We start from the raw sequence: 20,286 nt of genomic DNA, 5'->3' as shown, positions 1-20,286 counted from the left end.
TCGCGTTCATCGCGTCGGTCTTGTGCCATTATAATGGCACAAGATGCGATGGACGCAATTAACCACATTTTACATAGGAAACAATAGGAAATGGCCCAATATGGGCCATTTCTCATTTTATATGCCCCCGTCATGGGTATAAATTAATGTCCCCCCATTGTGAACGGCACCCCACGATTGACGCCAACCCGAAGCGTGGCGAGCGTAGCGAGCCCGTGAGGGGCGGCGATACGCGTCCTCCGACATATTCATACCCCTACTATCCACGTCGGCATGGAGTTGAGAATATAAAGTGTGGCGAGCGCAGTGAGCCACCGAGCCCGAAGCGTGGCGAGCGCAGCAAGCCCTGCGAGGGGACGCGTATACCTGTGAAGTTATGCGCGTGCGCTCGCCACGATTCGGGCTCGCTGCGCTCGCCACACTTTATATTCTCGACTACACGCCGACGTGGATAGTAATGGTATGAAAAGGTCAGAGGACGCGTACCGCCGCCCCTCGCGGGCTCGCTACGCTCGCCACGCTTCGGGTTGGCGTCAATGGTGGGGTGCCGTTCACAATGGGGGCATTTGAGCCATCAGGGGGTTGAAAAGGTCAGAGGACGCGTACCGCCGCCCCTCGCGGGCTCGCTACGCTCGCCACGCTTCGGGTTGGCGTCAATGGAGGGGTGCCGTTCACAATGGGGGCATTTGAGCCATCAGGGGGGTTAAAATTGGGGTCTGGGGACAATTTTACATTGGAATCCAATGTAAAATAGGGTCCTAGGGACCCTATTCACATTTGAATCAATGTAAAAATCGGGCCCATCGCGTCGGTCGCATCGCATGCGATTTGGTCGCATGCGATGCGATCAACGCGATTTTTCCGACCCAATCAAAATCGGTGTGGCCGTTCTAGGAATCAAGTACCCATATTCCTAATACAGTGACTATCATTCTGTCTCCACAGTGGCAGTATATTGGGCATGCTTCAGCCCTGATTGCAGGGCTGCAAATTCACAGGCCTGTCAATTATCAGAGGACCACATGTGCGTATCGTCCACAGTGCGCATGCGCAAGCTCTCTGTGCAATCACACTCCAAACACCTCTGATCGATGACCACTCGCTGTGTGATTGACAGCTGCAGGCGTTTGGGGAGTGTCGTCTGCGTTTTCTGGATGTTCCCCAGAAAACCCAGGTGTTCCCCAGCCTTGGTGGGAGGGCCGCTGACGTCACCACTTTTATATTTCTTCCATGCACTGCAGACTGCCTTGAAAGACAGGCAAGGAAAGGGGAACTACAAGCTTGAATTACTGGGTGAACAAGACACTGTCTTCAATTGCTCTTCTTCATTCCCAAGACTATCTGAAAAGTCAGTTGTTGACAAAATATGGCACACTGATAACTGTAAAGCCTGCAAAAAGATAAGCACCCTCATCATTTGGTTAACACCCATCAACCTCACTCCTCATGTGTCCTTTATAACGCAGAGCAAAGGAACTTTTCTCTCCTGTTACAAACGGAAAAATGCCACCAAGATACTCGGACAGCTTGAGAGGTCGCCTACCATGGGTACTTCTTATATTGGAGACAATATTTATATTGGCCTTCATGTTCTTATTTTCTCAAAACTACAAATTTGAAAATAATCTCCATTGGTACCCAGGTAAGGTTTTTTTTTATTTATCAGATTGCATAAAAGATTACCTTATTCAGAAGTAGGATAGCTTGTCCATGTTTCCACTAACATGAACCCTTTCAGTTTTGTGATGTAAAAATCCACTGCATTTCATATATATATATATATATATATATATATATATATATATATATATATATATACGCATATATATACATGCAAAAGTAAGGATTTATAAGTGTTATTTTATATACAAATAAAGTTATCCTTGTTTCTTTGCAGGATAATATAATTACATTATTACTGTGTTACTGTGACTAGCATTTACAGAAACATTTTGTGAATACACAGACACACATATACTGTGTGTAGAATATATAAGATATAATCACAAATTTGTGATAGATTTAGAAAAAGTTATTTTGTAAGTCCCTGACCCAATATTTCCCAGTTGAAATTGTGTGAGTGCCCTCAACAAGCTGAAGAGAGCTGTGAAATGACAGTGGTGTGGATCGGTAATGACCATTATGGCTGGCATTAGGAGGAAGCCATTACAGCAGAGTGGCACTTACTTTAGTGGTGGGAGTAGGGAGCAGTCTCTATGTGATGTATTATTACAATCATTGTATTAGTAGTAAGGAGATAACCTTTAATCAAATGATGCTAGGGTGAAACGAAAAAAGAAAATAACAATTAGTTTTATTATCACAGAGCTTCATGATTAAATATGGTTATTGTGATTGCACTGAGATAAGTCATGAGTATGTCCATGGCCACATATTTACCACTTACATTTTTTTTTTTAAATCTATATGCATGATAACAATATTGTTAAGGATGAAAGGTCCCGCTGGTCTCTCCCTCAAAGACTGCATATTCAGCAGCGAAGGGGGGCAGGTGACGTCACGGAACGAGTTCTTGTGAATACCCTATATCGCTCGTCCAGGAACACTGATGCTATTGTTAATGATATTGACGGCTGCTGCGAATCGCATAGTTTGTACCCTGATTTAGTCATGCCTATCCTTTGGCAACACCACTTCAACTTTTCAGACATGCATAATAAAAAATAGCCTGAAAGTCCATTATACTCATATAACGTCATGGAACTTTGTCAGAGTTTATTATAAATAGCCAGGCTCAAGAGAATATAGCTCTGATTCAGATCTGATAACTCATATGCAAATTTGCAGATGTTAGCCACTGCTCAGACAGACTGAAAACCTGCCCCATGCACATTTGCAAGTGAATTGTAAAAATATCGTTATCCACTATCCTGTCACACTTCCATACGCAATTCAGGAATCATCAAATTATTTTTCTTGTCTGCGAAAATGTAAGTAAGTCTGGCCCTTCCACAACTGCGATAGATACAGGCTGATAGAGGTCGGCGCTGATGTCACACACCCAACCCTTAAAATCCCTGGGCATCCTGACACTCCCAGAAAATGCCCATAGACCACCCCACTTTCAGTCGATGGTTTGGCCCCCTAATGTCCCAAAACTAACCCTTGCTCTCCTTAGCCTAAATCTAAACCTTCCCTCCCCTGTAGCCTAACCCTATCCCCTTTCTTAGTTCTTAAACCTCCCACTGCATGGCCTAATCCTACCAACTCCCCCCCCCCTCCACACACTCCTAATGTCTTTAAACCCTGGGTGTCTGGAGTAGAGTACAAAGAGCAAGGAAGGGGGGCATTTACTGTATACCCCATATGAAAGAATGCCCAAATTACGCCAGGAAGGAATATCCATACAAACATCTATATGGCTATTAACTCTTGATGCGGGACTGGTAACTATGTGATTCCATTGCCTCATATATCTATTTACAAAAGCCATGATTTCCAAAGCCTCATTACAGCAAACATAGAACCTCATATCAAGTTATTTTATATGTTATATGTTGTGTGTCTATTTTTATTGTGTTAGAAGTGCACTTCAAAATTGTTTTAACTGATGATATTCTAAGAAAATAAAAATATTATGCTTATTAATATATAAAATTGTGTTTATTGTGCTGGGTGTAGCTGCGCCTCTTATAAAAAGGAGCTAGGTGATTTATTCACCAACCTCTATCCCTACAAGTTCCCTATTAGAACTATTGAAATAGAGTTCTGTGTTAACATGCTACTCCCTTAAGCTCTGCATTATCTAGATATAAGGGGCCTACAGTAGTTATTAAATGCTGTTAATAATCTTTTTTAGTATAAAGGTACTACTGCAGATGACACAAGGCTTGATTCAGATGTGGTTGGAGTTGCTATTGCTGCAGCTATTGCACTATTATGGTAATGGAGCAGGATGCAGTACTGATCTGAGCTGTGACTTCGGATCATCTGCAACACCATTTGCTGGCTGCATGACCCATCAGATTGTGCAAGCCAGTCATCTCAGCAGCATGGAGATCATTACGTTGTCCCTCTCCCACAACAGCGCCAACATGTCTCCCCTCCCCTAAACAGCCTCAGACTGTAAATCGCTGACAGTCTGATGCGACAGTGGGCCAAATTCAGACCAGATTGCTGGGCTGCGAATTTGCAGGTTGAGCAATTTTCAAGCTACTGCGCATGCTCATGGATCATAGTGTACATGCGCAAGACTTCCTGTGAACAAAGCCTGCGTTGGCTTCTTAACAATGGCCATGCATATGGTGATAGACAGGCGACGACATTTGGGAGTGGAACCTGGCAATTTTCAAGGAGTGTCGGGAAAACCGCAGGTGGACCCAGGCGTTTCAAAGGAAGACCTCTGACATCAGCTCCGGCCCTGATCTGCTATGGTTCATTGTAGCGCCGAGTAAGTCTGTCTGCTGACCCACCCGGAGCCTCTCCAGCGGGATCGGCGGACAGCGGCAAGGGTCCCCTGAGGTTTAGTGGACGTCCATTGCCTACATGCTTGTTGCCAGGGATAACCTGCTTCTTGCCATGGGTTTCATTCTCATTGGACCCTCACCGCAAGGGGACCCTCGCCACTAAATATGAATATGCCGGCATACGGCCGCCTACGCTATTGAGGAAATTAAAAGCCCTAATTATGAAATTGTATTTTCCCAAAAATACAAGCGATGCTGGTTGTATGGATTCGTACACGGCATCGGCCATATTTTAACCCCTTCCTGACGCAGCATGTTTTTGCCTTCCTGACAGAGCCCTTTTTTTCAAATCTGACATGTATCACTTAAGTGGGGATAACTTTTTTTTGCTTTTACTTATCCCAGTGATTTTGAGATTGTTTTCTCGTGACACATTGTACTTCAAGTTAGTGGTAAATTTGGGTCGATACAGTCTGTGTTTTTTTGTGAAAAATACCAAAATGTCGTAAAAAAATGGAAAATTTAGCAATTTTCAAAATGTTAAATTTTCTGCTTGTGAGACAAATAATCATACCACTCAAAATAGTTAATAACTAACATAGACCATATGTCTACTTTATGTTTCCATCATTATTTCAGCCTCCTTTTAATTTTTTTGGACACTAGGAGGCTTAAAATATGAATAGCAAATTCTCAAATTTTCAAGAAAATTTCAAACACTGATTTTTTTAGGGACCAGTTCAGTTCTGATGTGACTTTGAGGGACTTGTATGTGAGACACCCCCATAAATGATGCCATTTCAAAAACTGCACCCCTCACAGTATTCAAAACAGCATTTTGGAAGTTTGTTAACCCTTTAGGTGTTTCACAGGAATTAAAACAAAGTGTAGGTGAAATTTAAAAATTTCATTTTTTTTGCAGATTTGCAATTTTAATACATTTTTCTAAGGAACACAGTAGATTTTACTAGAGAAATGTGACTAAAAATTGATTCCCCCAATTATTTTGTTTTCATAAATATCCTATATGTGGCCCTAGTGTGCACGTTGACCAAACCACAGGCTTCATAATAGAAGGAGCACTTACTTGATTTTGGAGCCTCCTTTTTATGAGATTATTTTTTAGGCACCATGTAGGTTTCTAGGCACCATAAGATGCTAAAAGTTTGGAACCCCCCCACAAGTGACCCCATTTTGCAAACTACACCCCTCAGGGAATTCATCTAGGGGTATAGTGTACATTTCAAACCCCCAGGGGTTTCACCAATTGTGGTACAACTGGGCAGTGAAAATGAAAAATGAATTTTTTTACACAAAAATGCAGTTCTGGTTTCAAATTTTTCATTTTCACAAGGAATGAAGGAGACAAAGCACCCCAAAATCTGTGCCCCAATTTCTCCCGAGTACGGCAATGCCTCACATGTGACCAAAAAATACCATTTGGGTGCATGGCAGGACTCAGAAGGGAAGGAGTGATTTTTGGATTTTGCAGCTCAGATTCTGGTGGAATGTTGGTGGGTGCTATGTCGCATTAGCAAGACCCCCGAAGCACCAATACAGTGGAACCCCCCCACAAGTGACCCCATTTTGCAAACTACACCCCTCAGGGAATTCATCTAGGGGTATAGTGTACATTTCAAACCCCCAGGGGTTTCACCAATTTTGATACAACTGGGCTGTGCAAATGAAAAATTACATTTTTTACACAAAAATGCAGTTCTGGCTCCAAATTTTTCATTTTCACAAGGAATGAAGGAGACAAAGCACCCCAAAATCTGTGCCCCAATTTCTCCCGAGTACGGCAATGCCTCACATGTGACCAAAAAATACCATTTGGGTGCATGGCAGGACTCAGAAGGGAAGGAGTGATTTTTGGATTTTGCAGCTCAGATTCTGGTGGAATGTTGGTGGGTGCTATGTCGCATTAGCAAGACCCCCGAAGCACCAATACAGTGGAACCCCCCCACAAGTGACCCCATTTTGCAAACTACACCCCTCAGGGAATTCATCTAGGGGTATAGTGTACATTTCAAACCCCCAGGGGTTTCACCAATTTTGATACAACTGGGCTGTGCAAATGAAAAATTACATTTTTTACACAAAAATGCAGTTCTGGCTCCAAATTTGTCATTTTCACAAGAAATGAAGGAGACAAAGCACCCCAAAATCTGTGCCCCAATTTCTCCCGAGTACGGCAATGCCTCACATGTGACCAAAAAATACTATTTGGGTGCATGGCAGGACTCAGAAGGGAAGGAGTGATTTTTGGATTTTGCAGCTCAGATTCTGGTGGAATGTTGGTGGGTGCTATGTCGCATTAGCAAGACCCCCGAAGCACCAATACAGTGGAACCCCCCCACAAGTGACCCCATTTTGCAAACTACACCCCTCAGGGAATTCATCTAGGGGTATAGTGTACATTTCAAACCCCCAGGGGTTTCACCAATTTTGATACAACTGGGCTGTGCAAATGAAAAATTACATTTTTTACACAAAAATGCAGTTCTGGCTCCAAATTTTTCATTTTCACAAGGAATGAAGGAGACAAAGCACCCCAAAATCTGTGCCCCAATTTCTCCCGAGTACGGCAATGCCTCACATGTGACCAAAAAATACCATTTGGGTGCATGGCAGGACTCAGAAGGGAAGGAGTGATTTTTGGATTTTGCAGCTCAGATTCTGGTGGAATGTTGGTGGGTGCTATGTCGCATTAGCAAGACCCCCGAAGCACCAATACAGTGGAACCCCCCCACAAGTGACCCCATTTTGCAAACTACACCCCTCAGGGAATTCATCTAGGGGTATAGTGTACATTTCAAACCCCCAGGGGTTTCACCAATTTTGATACAACTGGGCTGTGCAAATGAAAAATTACATTTTTTACACAAAAATGCAGTTCTGGCTCCAAATTTTTCATTTTCACAAGGATTGAAGGAGACAAAGCACCCCAAAATCTGTGCCCCAATTTCTCCCGAGTACGGCAATGCCTCACATGTGACCAAAAAATACCATTTGGGTGCATGGCAGGACTCAGAAGGGAAGGAGTGATTTTTGGATTTTGCATCTCAGATTCTGGTGGAATGTTGGTGTGTGCTATGTCGCATTAGCAAGACCCCCGAAGCACCAATACAGTGGAACCCCCCCACAAGTGACCCCATTTTGCAAACTACACCCCTCAGGGAATTCATCTAGGGGTATAGTGTACATTTCAAACCCCCAGGGGTTTCACCAATTTTGATACAACTGGGCTGTGCAAATGAAAAATTACATTTTTTACACAAAAATGCAGTTCTGGCTCCAAATTTTTCATTTTCACAAGGAATGAAGGAGACAAAGCACACCAAAATCTGTGCCCCAATTTCTCCCGAGTATGGCAATGCCTCACATGTGACCAAAAAATACCATTTGGGTGCATGGCAGGACTCAGAATGGAAGGAGTGATTTTTGGATTTTGCAGCTCAGATTCTGGTGGAATGTTGGTGAGTGCTATGTCGCATTAGCAAGACCCCCGAAGCACCAATACAGTGGAACCCCCCACAAGTGACCCCATTTTGCAAACTACACCCCTCAGGGAATTCATCTAGGGGTATAGTGTACATTTCAAACCCCCAGGGGTTTCACCAATTTTGATACAAATGGGCTGTGCAAATGAAAAATTAAATTTTTTACACAAAAATGCAGTTCTGGCTCCAAATTTTTCATTTTCACAAGGAATGAAGGAGACAAAGCACCCCAAAATCTGTGCCCCAATTTCTCCCGAGTACGGCAATGCCTCACATGTGACCAAAAAATACCATTTGGGTGCATGGCAGGACTCAGAAGGGAAGGAGTGATTTTTGGATTTTGCAGCTCAGATTCTGGTGGAATGTTGGTGGGTGCTATGTCGCATTAGCAAGACCCCCGAAGCACCAATACAGTGGAACCCCCCCACAAGTGACCCCATTTTGCAAACTACACCCCTCAGGGAATTCATCTAGGGGTATAGTGTACATTTCAAACCCCCAGGTGTTTCACCAATTTTGATACAACTGGGCTGTGCAAATGAAAAATTACATTTTTTACACAAAAATGCAGTTCTGGCTCAAAATTTTTCATTTTCACAAGGAATGAAGGAGACAAAGCACCCCAAAATCTGTGCCTCAATTTCTCCCGAGTACGACAATGCCTCATGTGTGACCAAAAAATGGCAGGACTCAGAAGGGAAGGAGTAATATTTGGATTTTGCAGCACAGATTCTGGTGGAATGTTGGTGGGTGCTATGTCGCATTAGCAAGACCCCCGAAGCACCAATACAGTGGAACCCCCCCCCACAAGTGACCCCATTTTGCAAACTACACCCCTCAGGGAATTCATCTAGGGGTATAGTGTACATTTCAAACCCCCAGGGGTTTCACCAATTTTGATACAACTGGGCTGTGCAAATGAAAAATTAATTTTTTTACACAAAAATGCAGTTCTGGCTCAAAATTTTTCATTTTCACAAGGATTGAAGGAGACAAAGCACCCCAAAATCTGTGCCCCAATTTCTCGCGAGTATGGCAATGCCTCATATGTGACCAAAAAATACCAGTTGGGTGCATGGCAGGACTCAGAAGGGAAGGAGTGATTTTTGGATTTTGCAGCTCAGATTCTGGTGGAATGAATGGTGGGTGCTATGTGGCATTAGCAAGACCCCCGAAGCACGGTGAAATGATGAACCTAATAATCCATAGATGTGTGGTATATTTTAAAACACTCCTTTATACATAGGCCGGGTTTGTCGGGGCAAGTTTCACAGTGGAAAATAGTATTCTTTCTTATTCCCTTTTTATAGCAAACTTTGCACCTTTTTTGTGTCCTGCCCTTTCTTGCAGTGGAGGGGATTTCGTTAGGAAAATGCTGCCCTGGTACAATACGGGGGCCAGTACTAGAAGTACTGGGGCCCTCTGCCTGCTGGTTCCCAAATATTAGGCCCTTTATGACTTCCTCTTGAAAGTGCATAAATGTCCCCCTCTGGCTGGTAGAACGGAATAGCACGTAAGCGTTATACAGTGCCATCTGGATGATATACACGGCCAGCTTCTTGTACCAGATTTTTGTTTTCCGCAGGGGACTGTACGGCTTCAGTACCTGATCTGAAAGATCCACTCCGCCCATGTACTTATTGTAATCTAGGATACAATTAGGTTTTGAGGTGTGGGTACTGGTACCTTGTACAGGGATGGAGGTGGTACTGTCTCCATGAATTGTTGTCAGTATAAGGACATCCCTCTTGTCCTTATATTTGACCAACAACATATTTTCGGTGGATTGTGCCCTGCTTTCACCCCTTCTCAGTACTTGGGCAATGTGCGTTTTTGGGAGGCCTCTTTGGTTCTTGCGCACAGTACCGCAAGCTGCTGTACCTCTTGAACCAAGGGCCTTAAACAGGGGGATGCTAGTGTAAAAGTTATCCACATAGAGGTGATAACCTTTATCCAGGAAGGGGTGCACTAAATCCCAGACAATTTTTCTACTAACACCTACGAGGGGGGGGGGGGGGGGGGCATTCTGGCAGTTCAATTCTTGAATCCTTCCCTTCATATACCCTAAACCTGTGGGTGTACCCTGAGGTGCTTTCACACAGTTTATACATTTTTATGCCATACCTTGCCCTCTTACTGGGAAGGTACTGGCGGAATTTAACCCTTCCTTTAAAATGTATAAGGGACTCGTCGATACAAATACATTTTTCAGGGATGTACATCTCTACAAATTTGGCACTGAAATGATCAATGACCGGCCTGACTTTGAATAGCCGGTCAAAGGTGGGATCATCTCTGGGTGGGCACTGTGCATTATCGGTGTAATGTAAAAATTTAAGGATTGTCTCAAAACGAGTCCGAGTCATGGCCATACGGTAAAATGGGGTGCTGTACAGAACATCTGTACTCCAATATTGCCTAATTTCTGGCTTTTTTACTATGCCCATATGTAACACCAGACCCCAAAACGTCATCATCTCTACTGCATCTACAGGGGTCCACCTAGCAAATGATGACGTGGGGTTTTGAGCAATAAACTGCTGGGCATATAAATTACTTTGGTCCACCATTAAATTTATAAAATCATCAGAGAAAAATAATTTGAAAAAGTCAATTTCTCTGAGACCTGTTGAATCAAATTGGATTCCTGGGATGGCCAAAAACTCAGGAACCTGGGGCTCAAAATTGTCTGGTGGTGGGGTCCATACGGGATCAATCATTTGGGGGGGGGGTCTCAGCTGCTCTACGGGGGCGTCTTTGAGGGGGTCCCTCATCACTAGAGGAGGAAGAGGAGCTTAAGACGACTCCTTCAAATTCCCCGCTTGCATCACTGGCTGTGTCAGAGTCAGAGGCAAGCATGGCATATGCCTCCTCCGCTGAATACATTCTTCTAGATGACTGGGATCACATTTGGGATGACATTTGGGATGCCATTTTTATTTTTGTGTTTCTGTAAGTGTAATGTTTCAACACGTGTATAGTGTAGGGGGGGTAAAAACTTTATTTCAACACGGGGGTATGTAGTGTGTAGTGTGTATGTAGTGCAGAAAAAAAAATACTTTATACAGGAATTTGATCCCAATAAAAAAAAAAAAAAAATTGAGCACAGATGTTGGTCAGTAACGTCCGTCACTGAACAGCGCTCAAAGGCAACAGGACACCCACAAAAGCAACGTGGGTGTAAAAACAATAAAAAAAAAAAAATACCACAGCACTCTCCAAAAAAAAAAACATTTAAAAAAACTGCAGAAAAAAAATGATATCAACCCTGTGCCAAAAATGCTGTTCAGTGATGTACGTCACTGATCAGCGGCCACAGGACACCCACAAAAGCAACGTGGGTGTAATAAACCACAGCACTCTCCAAAAAAAAAAACAATTTAAAAAAACTGCAGAAAAAAAATGATATCAACCCTGTGCCAAAAATGCTGTTCAGTGATGTACGTCACTGATCAGCGGCCACAGGACACCCACAAAAGCACCCACAAAAGCAACGTGGGTGTAAAAACAAAACCCCACTGCAATCCCCCCCCCAAAAAAAAACTGCAGATCAGTGATGCAGTGATGCAACACTGATTAGCAGTGAGGGGCAGCAGGCAGACAACTGTGGGTGCAACCTGACAGGGTATATATAAAAGAAAAACCCTGGACCCCCAAAAAGTTGCTGATCAGTTAATTAATTTAAACTGATCAGCACAAAAGGGGGGGGGCAGCAGTCAGTTGCACAGGCAGCACAACCTTTGGTGCAACTGACAGGTATATATAAAAAAAAAAAAAAGTTGCTGATCAGCACAGATATACTGATCAGCACAAAAGGGGTGCAGCAGACACAAAATATAGCACTCTCTATCACTCTCTATCACTCTCTGTCACTCTCTGTCACTATCTGTCACTATCTCTCACGATCTGTGACTCTATGACACTGCAGCAGCAGGACACAGGAAGTCACAAGATCCAGGAAGCATCCAGCTGCTGGCAGCACGCTACCAGCGGTGATCAGCGGTGATCAGGTAAGTATCAGGCAAGGTTCAGGTATGTATAGCACGACAGAGTGGCCGGTGACCGCTCTGCACGCAATTCCAGACCGGAATGGCGTCTGCAGCGCAGTCACCGTTAGTTTAAATGACGCGCCTTGGCTGTGATTGGTCCGTCGGTCCGACGGACCAATCACAGCCTTGGGGGCAGGTGGGGTGAGGTGGGGTGAGGTGTGGTCATCACCGGTGACCCCCTCATGCCCCCTCACACCCGGCGGTGATTGACACCTGTGTTACCGAGCGTCTAATTCGCCGGTAACACAGGAAAACGCTGCGACTGGCTGTTCACATTGAACAGCCAATCACAGCGATCGCCGACGGGGGGGAGGCATCGCCACCCCCCCTGGGCATGCAGGGACATGTCTGCTGTCAGGGACAGCAGACATGTTTAAACTGTCACCGCGTCTATAGACGCGGGGACAGTTTAAAGTCATGACGTATATATACGTCATGTGTCGGGAAGTACATCCCGGCCATGACGTATATATACGTCAAATGTCGGGAAGGGGTTAAAATCTTATTAAATTTCCCCCAATATGTTTTTGCATTCACTATTACAATACTGTAATACCATTTTTAATAGTAGTAATATGCTCATTTAATTTGTTTTATCCATTTAATTGTGTTCTTTAGAAAAAAAATTGCTTTGGTGTTTCAAAATATTATTTGTCTTTGTATCTTCCATTTCTAGCATTTCAAGATGTCAGCGTTATGCTTATCGTTGGATTTGGCTTCCTGTTTACATTCTTAAAAAAGTTTGGTTTTAGTGGAGTCGCTTTTAACCTTCTGATCACAGTAGTTGGACTGCAATGGGCCATCATTTTGGACTCTTTCCTATTTAATAAATCAAGAGACTTTCCAATAGTTGGCCTAACAAGGTACGCTGTAATTATACCTCTGTTGTCAAGGGCTAAATCAGAGATTTACGCAGATCAAACGGACACTGTGTTTTTTCATACAGCATGAACAGTGTAATGGTTAGCATTTACTGCCTCACCACACTGAGGTCATGGGTTTGATTCCCACCATGACCCCAACTGTGTAGAGTTTGTAAATTCTCTGCATACTTGCGTGGGTTCCTCTAGGTACTCTGGTTTTCTCCCACATTCAAAAAATCTACTGGTAGGGAATATAGATGGTAAGCTCCACTGGGGCAGGGACTGATGTGACTGTTGAAATATTCTGTGTAAAAAGCACTGTGTAATATGTGTGCTATATACATAACTGTTACTAATAATATAGCTGCTATGCTAAAGCTGCATGGGTTGAGGGAGCCCCTAGGCACAACAATTATGTGCCCCCCCCCCCCCCCCCCCAGCCTAACTGTATTATTTTTATTGATTACTTATAAGATCTCATTTGATAATAGCCAATTTAATGGATTAATAAAAAAGCCTCTAGGGTTATTAATGCAAGGGACAGCTCTTGCAATAAGAGCTGTCCATTGCGATGCCCACAGCGCTGAGGTAAAAAGCCCATAGGCTTCTGCAGGGAATCGCCAGCTTTTGCTGGTGATTCCCTCCGCAGCGGTGACACTGCGGAGGGGGGACAGAACATACAGAAATTTGGTAAAAACCCTGATTTACCGCATTTCTGTGTTAGAGAATCGCCCCCCTTATCTCTCCCTGTCCCTAGTCTCTTTCTCCTTCTTCTCCCCACCTCTTTCCCCACGCTTCCTCTCTCTTTCATCCCTCTCCCTGAAAGTCTCTACCTCTGTCCTCCCTCTCTCTAACTGGTGCCATGTCTCTCTCTCTCTCTTACTCCGTGTCTAAACCCCTTTCACCCCAAGACACACAATCTTGTTCTTCCTTTTCCTGACACCCCATTCCTACTCTTCTCTCTCCCTGACACTCAATTTCTTGCTCCTGTCATTCACTCTCTCTTGCCTGACATCGTTGCTCACACTCTCTCTTTTTATCTCATTCCCTCTTTTTTTCTTGAAGCCCCCCCTCTTTCTGACTCCTCTCTTTTCGCTTCTTTCTCTTTTTTGCTGTCTCTTTCCTCGATACCCTCTTGTCTCTCACTTCACTCACTCTATCTTCTGCTCCAATAAGGGGCATTGTAGTGACAGAAGGGGGGTGGCTCTAATACATAATATCTGGTGGGAACCATAAACAGTGGAGTAGGACCCCAACTTTATAAAGTGAGGGTCCCCAGGACCCACATATTTTTTTCACTGAGTGCAATCACTGGTTGTGTATTCTTCAATGAATTAGGCCCAGAGTTTATTATATTGTGCCAGTGGAATGTAGTATTTATAATGTGGTACAAAATAAATGCTGCATGAACACAGGGCCTGATACTGGTTCACTTGCAAAAGCAAATTCTCCCTTAATGGCAAAAACCATATGCACTGCAGGTGGGGCTGATGTAACATGTGCAGAGTTAAATGTGGGTGGGGTTTGAACTTCAAAATGATATCTAAATTGCAGTGTAAAAATAAAGCCCCCATGGTGACATTTAATATGAGGTGATTTTTTTTCTTTTGCGATTTTTAGTTAAAAAAAACGGCCAAATTCGCACGTTTTCCACACCACATTGCACCATATAGCATTTTCCAGCCTCAAATTCGCATACCATTATATAGTTAATTTTTTTTTTATTGCAATTTGAAAAAAATGCAATAAGGTGCGATTTCAGAACTTTACAAAAAATTGCATCCTATTAAATGTCACTCCCAGTATTTACCCTGCAAAGAAACAAAATAACTCACCCAAATCTAACTCTCTCATCAGCCCCACCTGAAGTGCACATGGATTTGTCCGGAATCAGTCCCACTTTGTAAAACATCTTTTTTTCACCAGGGGAGGAATACATTAAAATGTCTGTTAATTAACACAACATCCTCTCATTTTCAGCTTGAGAACAGGACTAATGAGCGTTTTTCCAGTCTTAATCTCATGTGGAGTTGTCCTAGGAAAAGCGAATCCACTACAGTTGGTAGTTATGACTGTCCTGGAATTACCTGTATTCACTGCAAGCAGATACATTATGACAACATATCTTATGGTAAGAATGGTTAGAATCACAGAAAGAGCCATGCTGATAAAATACACCAAACTGAAATAGTTTATTTCAGTTGACAAAAGTCAAAACATTATTGGAAACCAATGTAATTTCTTTTAGAATTAAGTAACTGTTCAGTAGTACAGTATTATAATCCACCTATGTTACATACCTGGAATCTAGCTTAAGCAACGTACGCACTATGGAATAATCAGGCCTTACATAAAGTTTTCGTCTGTTTGGTCCGATCCATTGCACAGTGGACTTGATTTAGATGTGGTTGGAATGAACATTGCTGCTGCTTACTTGGAAGTTCAGATATGGTACTACAGATATGTTAATGCAGCAGAAGACATTTGCTATAAGTAGTAGCCTCCTGCATGCTTTTGTGATCCTGTGCTAAATCCTAGGATGTGACATTGGATCACTTGCAACACCAAAGACCAGCTGAGTGACTCATGGGGTCACCCATGACCGCCGCCACAGCTTTCTGGCCTCTGTACTCCCACCAGAAGTTGGCTGCCTACTCCCTGTCCTCAATATCTTAATTTTTGTTTGAAAATATGTCAGATCTGCTTATCTGATCTGGTCTACTGCATTACATTTGTTGGTACTGTAATGATGAGAACTTATTGGGCTGTAATTGTAGCATGTATGTGATTGGTCTGACTTTTATGCACAATGGTTCATTATAAAACATCACCTTTGAAGAGTAGAGCATACACTGGAAACTGGATGTTCTTGTTTCATCTTTCAGTAAAAATAAATTGTGGATAATTTCTCAAATCTTTCAGGTGCGTACCTAGTTTAAGAGAGAGCAGTACATACAGGTGTTTATACTACACTGATCACAACTGCTTTCCATCATCGTGCAAAATGGACTTTCAGACAAGGGAGTAAAGTTACTAAACATCAGTTCTGCAGGTGTTTGCAAACTGATAGATTGGCATTGGATACATATATATCAATGTTTTCCTTTGACCTTGTCAAAAGAATCAAGCTGATCCTTGTCCGTTTGTAATGCCCTGTACTTCCGTAATTCTACTAATATAATACAAAAATAAAAGGTATGAAAGCAAGAACAGGCCTCTAAGCTAAAGCTGGGACTGAAAAAATAAGTGGGACAAAGAGTGTAGGGTTATATATAAATATATATATATATATATATATATATATATATATATATGTGTGTGTGTGTATATATATATATATATATATATATATATATATAAAATATATATATATATATATTTATATATATATATATATATATATATATATATATCGAAAAGGCTGGAGATGCGCTAGTCTTTTTAGCTTGTAAATGTTTTTGTACCACTACACCTGAGTGTTAGGGAGAAGATAGAGGTCACAGTCCTTTTCAGGTATCTGCTCCGCGGGGCACACTAGATCCTTACAATCTTTAGGACCGCTGCTTTCCAACTAATATGGGAATCCCTGGATCCGTAGGGATTAAGACAATCTGTAGGAAAATGTAGAAGGAAGCGCTTCTTAGTGTATTAACGTTTTATTAAAAGGCAATCTGCCACTTTGTAAAAGTTTAAAAAGAATTACAAAGACTCGTACCACACAATACATCAGTGTGGGCTTAAATACCACATGATATAAAAACACAATTTCCAAACGACACACGTCACCGTCAAAGATGTGGGGCTGGGGAACTCTCGCTGGTCACAGCGCGCTGGATCTGTAGGCTGGCTGCCACGATTTTTTCAGGTCACAGCAGCTCTCCCTCTCCCGTGCAGTGATCAATGTGCAGGTAAGCGTCTGGTGAGGCACGCCCAAACGCGTTTCGTCATGGACTTCGTCAGTGGGCTGTCTCACCAGACGCAAGCTTCCCTTTTTATGCTACCCTCCTTCATTAATTAGTACAATTTAATACCAACAGCTGTTTCTAGTGTCTCACCCATTGAGGCACATCAGCTTCGTTACATTCCAGTCATTAGTCCTATTGCACGTATCAAAAGCACGCAAAGAGTACAAGCACTCACTATAATACATTAACAGTTATGGCACACAAAACACAACAAAAAACCTAAAAAAGATCATACATAAATATGAAAACGTTTATCGCAACTGTGCAGATAATGCGTCTCGGCAGATAGAAGGTGTACTCCTTTCTTTCTAAATGTCCGCCAATTGAGATTTTTAGTCAATTTAACACAGTAATTCAGTCTGTGAACGAGAGAGAATAATTAGTAGCAAGTCAATATTTTTACCGACATTCCGTTTTTAAGCAGATCAAAGCCTGGGTGTATCAATGGGTGAGATTCACACTTTATGTCACTCCACAAAAACCTTTCAAAGATCGCATCTCTCAAACAAATGATTGTATTAGAAAAACTTTTGTATAGTACTGCACAAAACCTACATACAACTCCCGTGTCCCAATTAGCTACAGGTCTTTTCTAACAGGAAACTATTTTTCTCTTTCCAATCACCCCGCAATAGGCATAATTAGTTATTAGATAATTTTAGACATCTCTGGTAGTTTTTAGGCTAGGGCATGCGGAGGCTGTAAAGAACAACTTTCAGGTAACATCCACAATTAATACGCTCTTTTTTATATAGCTTTGTCCACTATATCGACATCTCAGGGTTCTGTCAACATAGCGCATGTCGACCCTGAATCCCTATCACAGTTATGTGAATTGAAAGTGATATTCCAGTTTTCCATATGGCAAGGCATTTCCTAGAACATACAAAGTTGGTCCAAGCCGGCTTTTACTAATTTGAATGTGTATTAGACAGATCTTATTTCTCAACGATATTTTTTTCAAAATAACCACAATCGCCACTTTTTTAGTGCTATCAATACTAGGGGCTGTTTTGGTGACTTTTTTTAGGTGTTATTAATAAATGGGGTAATCTCAAAATTTTCATTTAACCCGTTCGGGATTACAGTGTCCAATGTCAGGATCCACTGTGTCTCCCTCCTGGTCAGCTGCTTTTCTCTATCACCACCCCTCTTATCCTGCGGGACAAACTCTATTCCCTTGAATCTAAGACCACTTGTATCTCCATTATGATGTTCCAGGAAATGTCTTGGAATGCTGTGATTAGAAATCTTGTTTTTTATGTTACGTGTATGTTCCAAAATCCTAAGTTTTAAAACTCGCTTTGTCTTTCCTATATACATGTAGCCACAAGGGCATGTTAACATGTATACAATATATTTGGAATTACAATTTATGAAGGTTTTTATCGGGAATTTTTTCCCTTTTTTGTCACTAAATTCTTTTGCTCCCTTTTCGCCTAGCGGACATATTTTACAGTTTCCACAGGGATAAAATCCTGTGATCCCTCCAGGTATTCTACTCGGTTCTCTAGATATTAGGGGTTCTAGTTTGCTTCGTGAGACCATAGATTTAAGGTTTTTCGCTCTTTTAAAAATCAAGTCTGGTCTATCTGGCAGTTCCTTACTTAGCACCGGATCGAGCTTTAGGATATGCCAATTTTTTCTAAGTACCTCTTTGATCTCTCTATCCGCAGCATTATATTGTGTAACAAACGGGCAAAATATTTTATTAGTGTCCTTATTCGGTTGCTGTTTATCTTTATATGTTAGGAGTTCTTCCCTTGGTCTGACCAGAGCTCGCCCTTTTGATGACTCTATAAGGGATTGGGGATAACCTCTCTCAGTGAATCTATTTTCGTAGATTTTTGATTGTTCTTCGAATTTGGTAACACTACTACAATTTCGTCTCAGACGTGAAAATTGAGAGAAAGGGATGTTATGTTTCCAGGAGGGGAGGTGGCAGCTGTTATATTCTAAGTAGCTATTAGCATCTACCGTTTTAAAATGGGTGCTTGTTTCAATTTGACCCTCCTCACTTTTAAGGCATAGGTCCAAAAATTCAAGACAGGTTTCATTTATCGTATAGGTGAATTCCAAATTATACACATTTTTGTTAATTTCACCCATAAATATCTCAAAATCTGCTGCAGTGCCATCCCACACCACCAGCATATCATCTATATAACGTCTGAGGGTAATGATGCGGGGATCCTTATGTCTCTCTAGCATCTCTGTCTCCCACTGGCCCATGTACAGGTTTGCGAGACTCGGAGCACATATACTGCCCATCGCAGTCCCGCAAACCTGCACATACCAGTCATCCAGGAACATGAAATAGTTACACTTCAAAACAAATTCTAAACACCTACAAATAAAATCAGTTTTCTCTTTGGTCACCTCCATATCTGCTTCAAGAATCCGCCTAATGGCGTCTATGCCTCTCTCGTGCGGAATAGCGGTATATAGAGATTTCACATCTATCGAACACCACTTATAGGTACATTTCCACTCCAATGTTTCCACAAACTGTAATACCTGCGTAGAGTCCTGTATATAAGACTTGAGCAGGGGAACATATTTTTTTATTTGACTATCTACATATTCCGAAATCCTGGCTGTCAGTGATCCAATACCACTGACAATTGGTCGACCTGGGGGGTGGGATACGTTCTTATGGATCTTGGGTATATGGTAGAATACTGCTATCCTCGGTGTTTTATTTAAGAGATAGGCGAATTCTTCCCTGGAAATAGATTTATCTTTTAGACCCACACAGAGTAGTTGTTCAAGAATTTTTACATATTCTTCTGTTGGGTCCCCCTCAAGTTTACGGTATGACACTCCGTCATGTAACAGGTTATACGCCTCTTTCTCATAATAATCCCGATCCATAAGAACTATCCCACCCCCCTTGTCAGCATTTTTTATTACCAACTCTTTATTGTCTGCCAGTCCCTTTAAAGCCCTGCGTTCAGCTAGGGTTAGATTTTGTTTAACATTGGTTGCATCTATTTTTTCAAAATCATTCTTCACCATTTTGGCGAAAGATTCTATAAATGGACCTTTTGACTCGATAGGGAAATATGTCGACTTTAATTTTAGCCCCGAGGTGTTGGGAGTGTTATTATTTTCCCAATTTTTCTCTATCGCATCTGATTTTCTCAAATAATGGCGCTTCAGTGTAAGATTGCGCACATATAGATTTAAATCGATGTATAGATTAACCTTATTCAGGGGTGCAGTCGGGGCATAGGATAAACCCTTATTTAGTACTCTAGTCTCTTCTTTGGACAGTGTAAACCTGGATAGATTGTAAATGCCTTTTTGGGGAACTACTATTTCATGGTCCTTAGTTTTGCCTCTCTGTTTGGAGCCTCGTTTTCCTCTCTGTCTTGTCGCCTTCTTTTTATTCCTAGGGGTGTTAGGTTTGGGTCCTGTGAGCCCCCCCCCCTGGGAGGTCCTCCTTGGTCTAAAAAAACCTCCTGGTCATTTTGCGA

At 42.2% G+C, this 20,286-nt stretch overlaps 1 protein-coding gene across 1 annotated transcript in view; it reads left to right on the top strand.

Annotated features, from left to right (window-relative positions):
- Positions 1-959: 959 nt before the first annotated feature.
- LOC146060436 (blood group Rh(D) polypeptide-like) overlaps positions 960-20,286 on the top strand; it is a 40,954-nt gene continuing 21,627 nt past the window's right edge. Inside the window, exons 1-3 of the mRNA XM_083173636.1 lie at positions 960-1,642; positions 12,656-12,842; positions 14,823-14,973. Coding sequence (XP_083029762.1) covers positions 1,504-1,642; positions 12,656-12,842; positions 14,823-14,973 — 477 coding nt within the window. The 5' untranslated portion in view covers positions 960-1,503. The remainder of the gene's footprint in view (positions 1,643-12,655; positions 12,843-14,822; positions 14,974-20,286) is intronic.

This window comes from Crinia signifera, chromosome 2 (genome assembly GCF_055691185.1).
Source record: "Crinia signifera chromosome 2, ASM5569118v1, whole genome shotgun sequence".
Taxonomy (NCBI): domain Eukaryota; kingdom Metazoa; phylum Chordata; class Amphibia; order Anura; family Myobatrachidae; genus Crinia; species Crinia signifera.
This window is presented reverse-complemented; position numbering and strand designations above follow the sequence as displayed.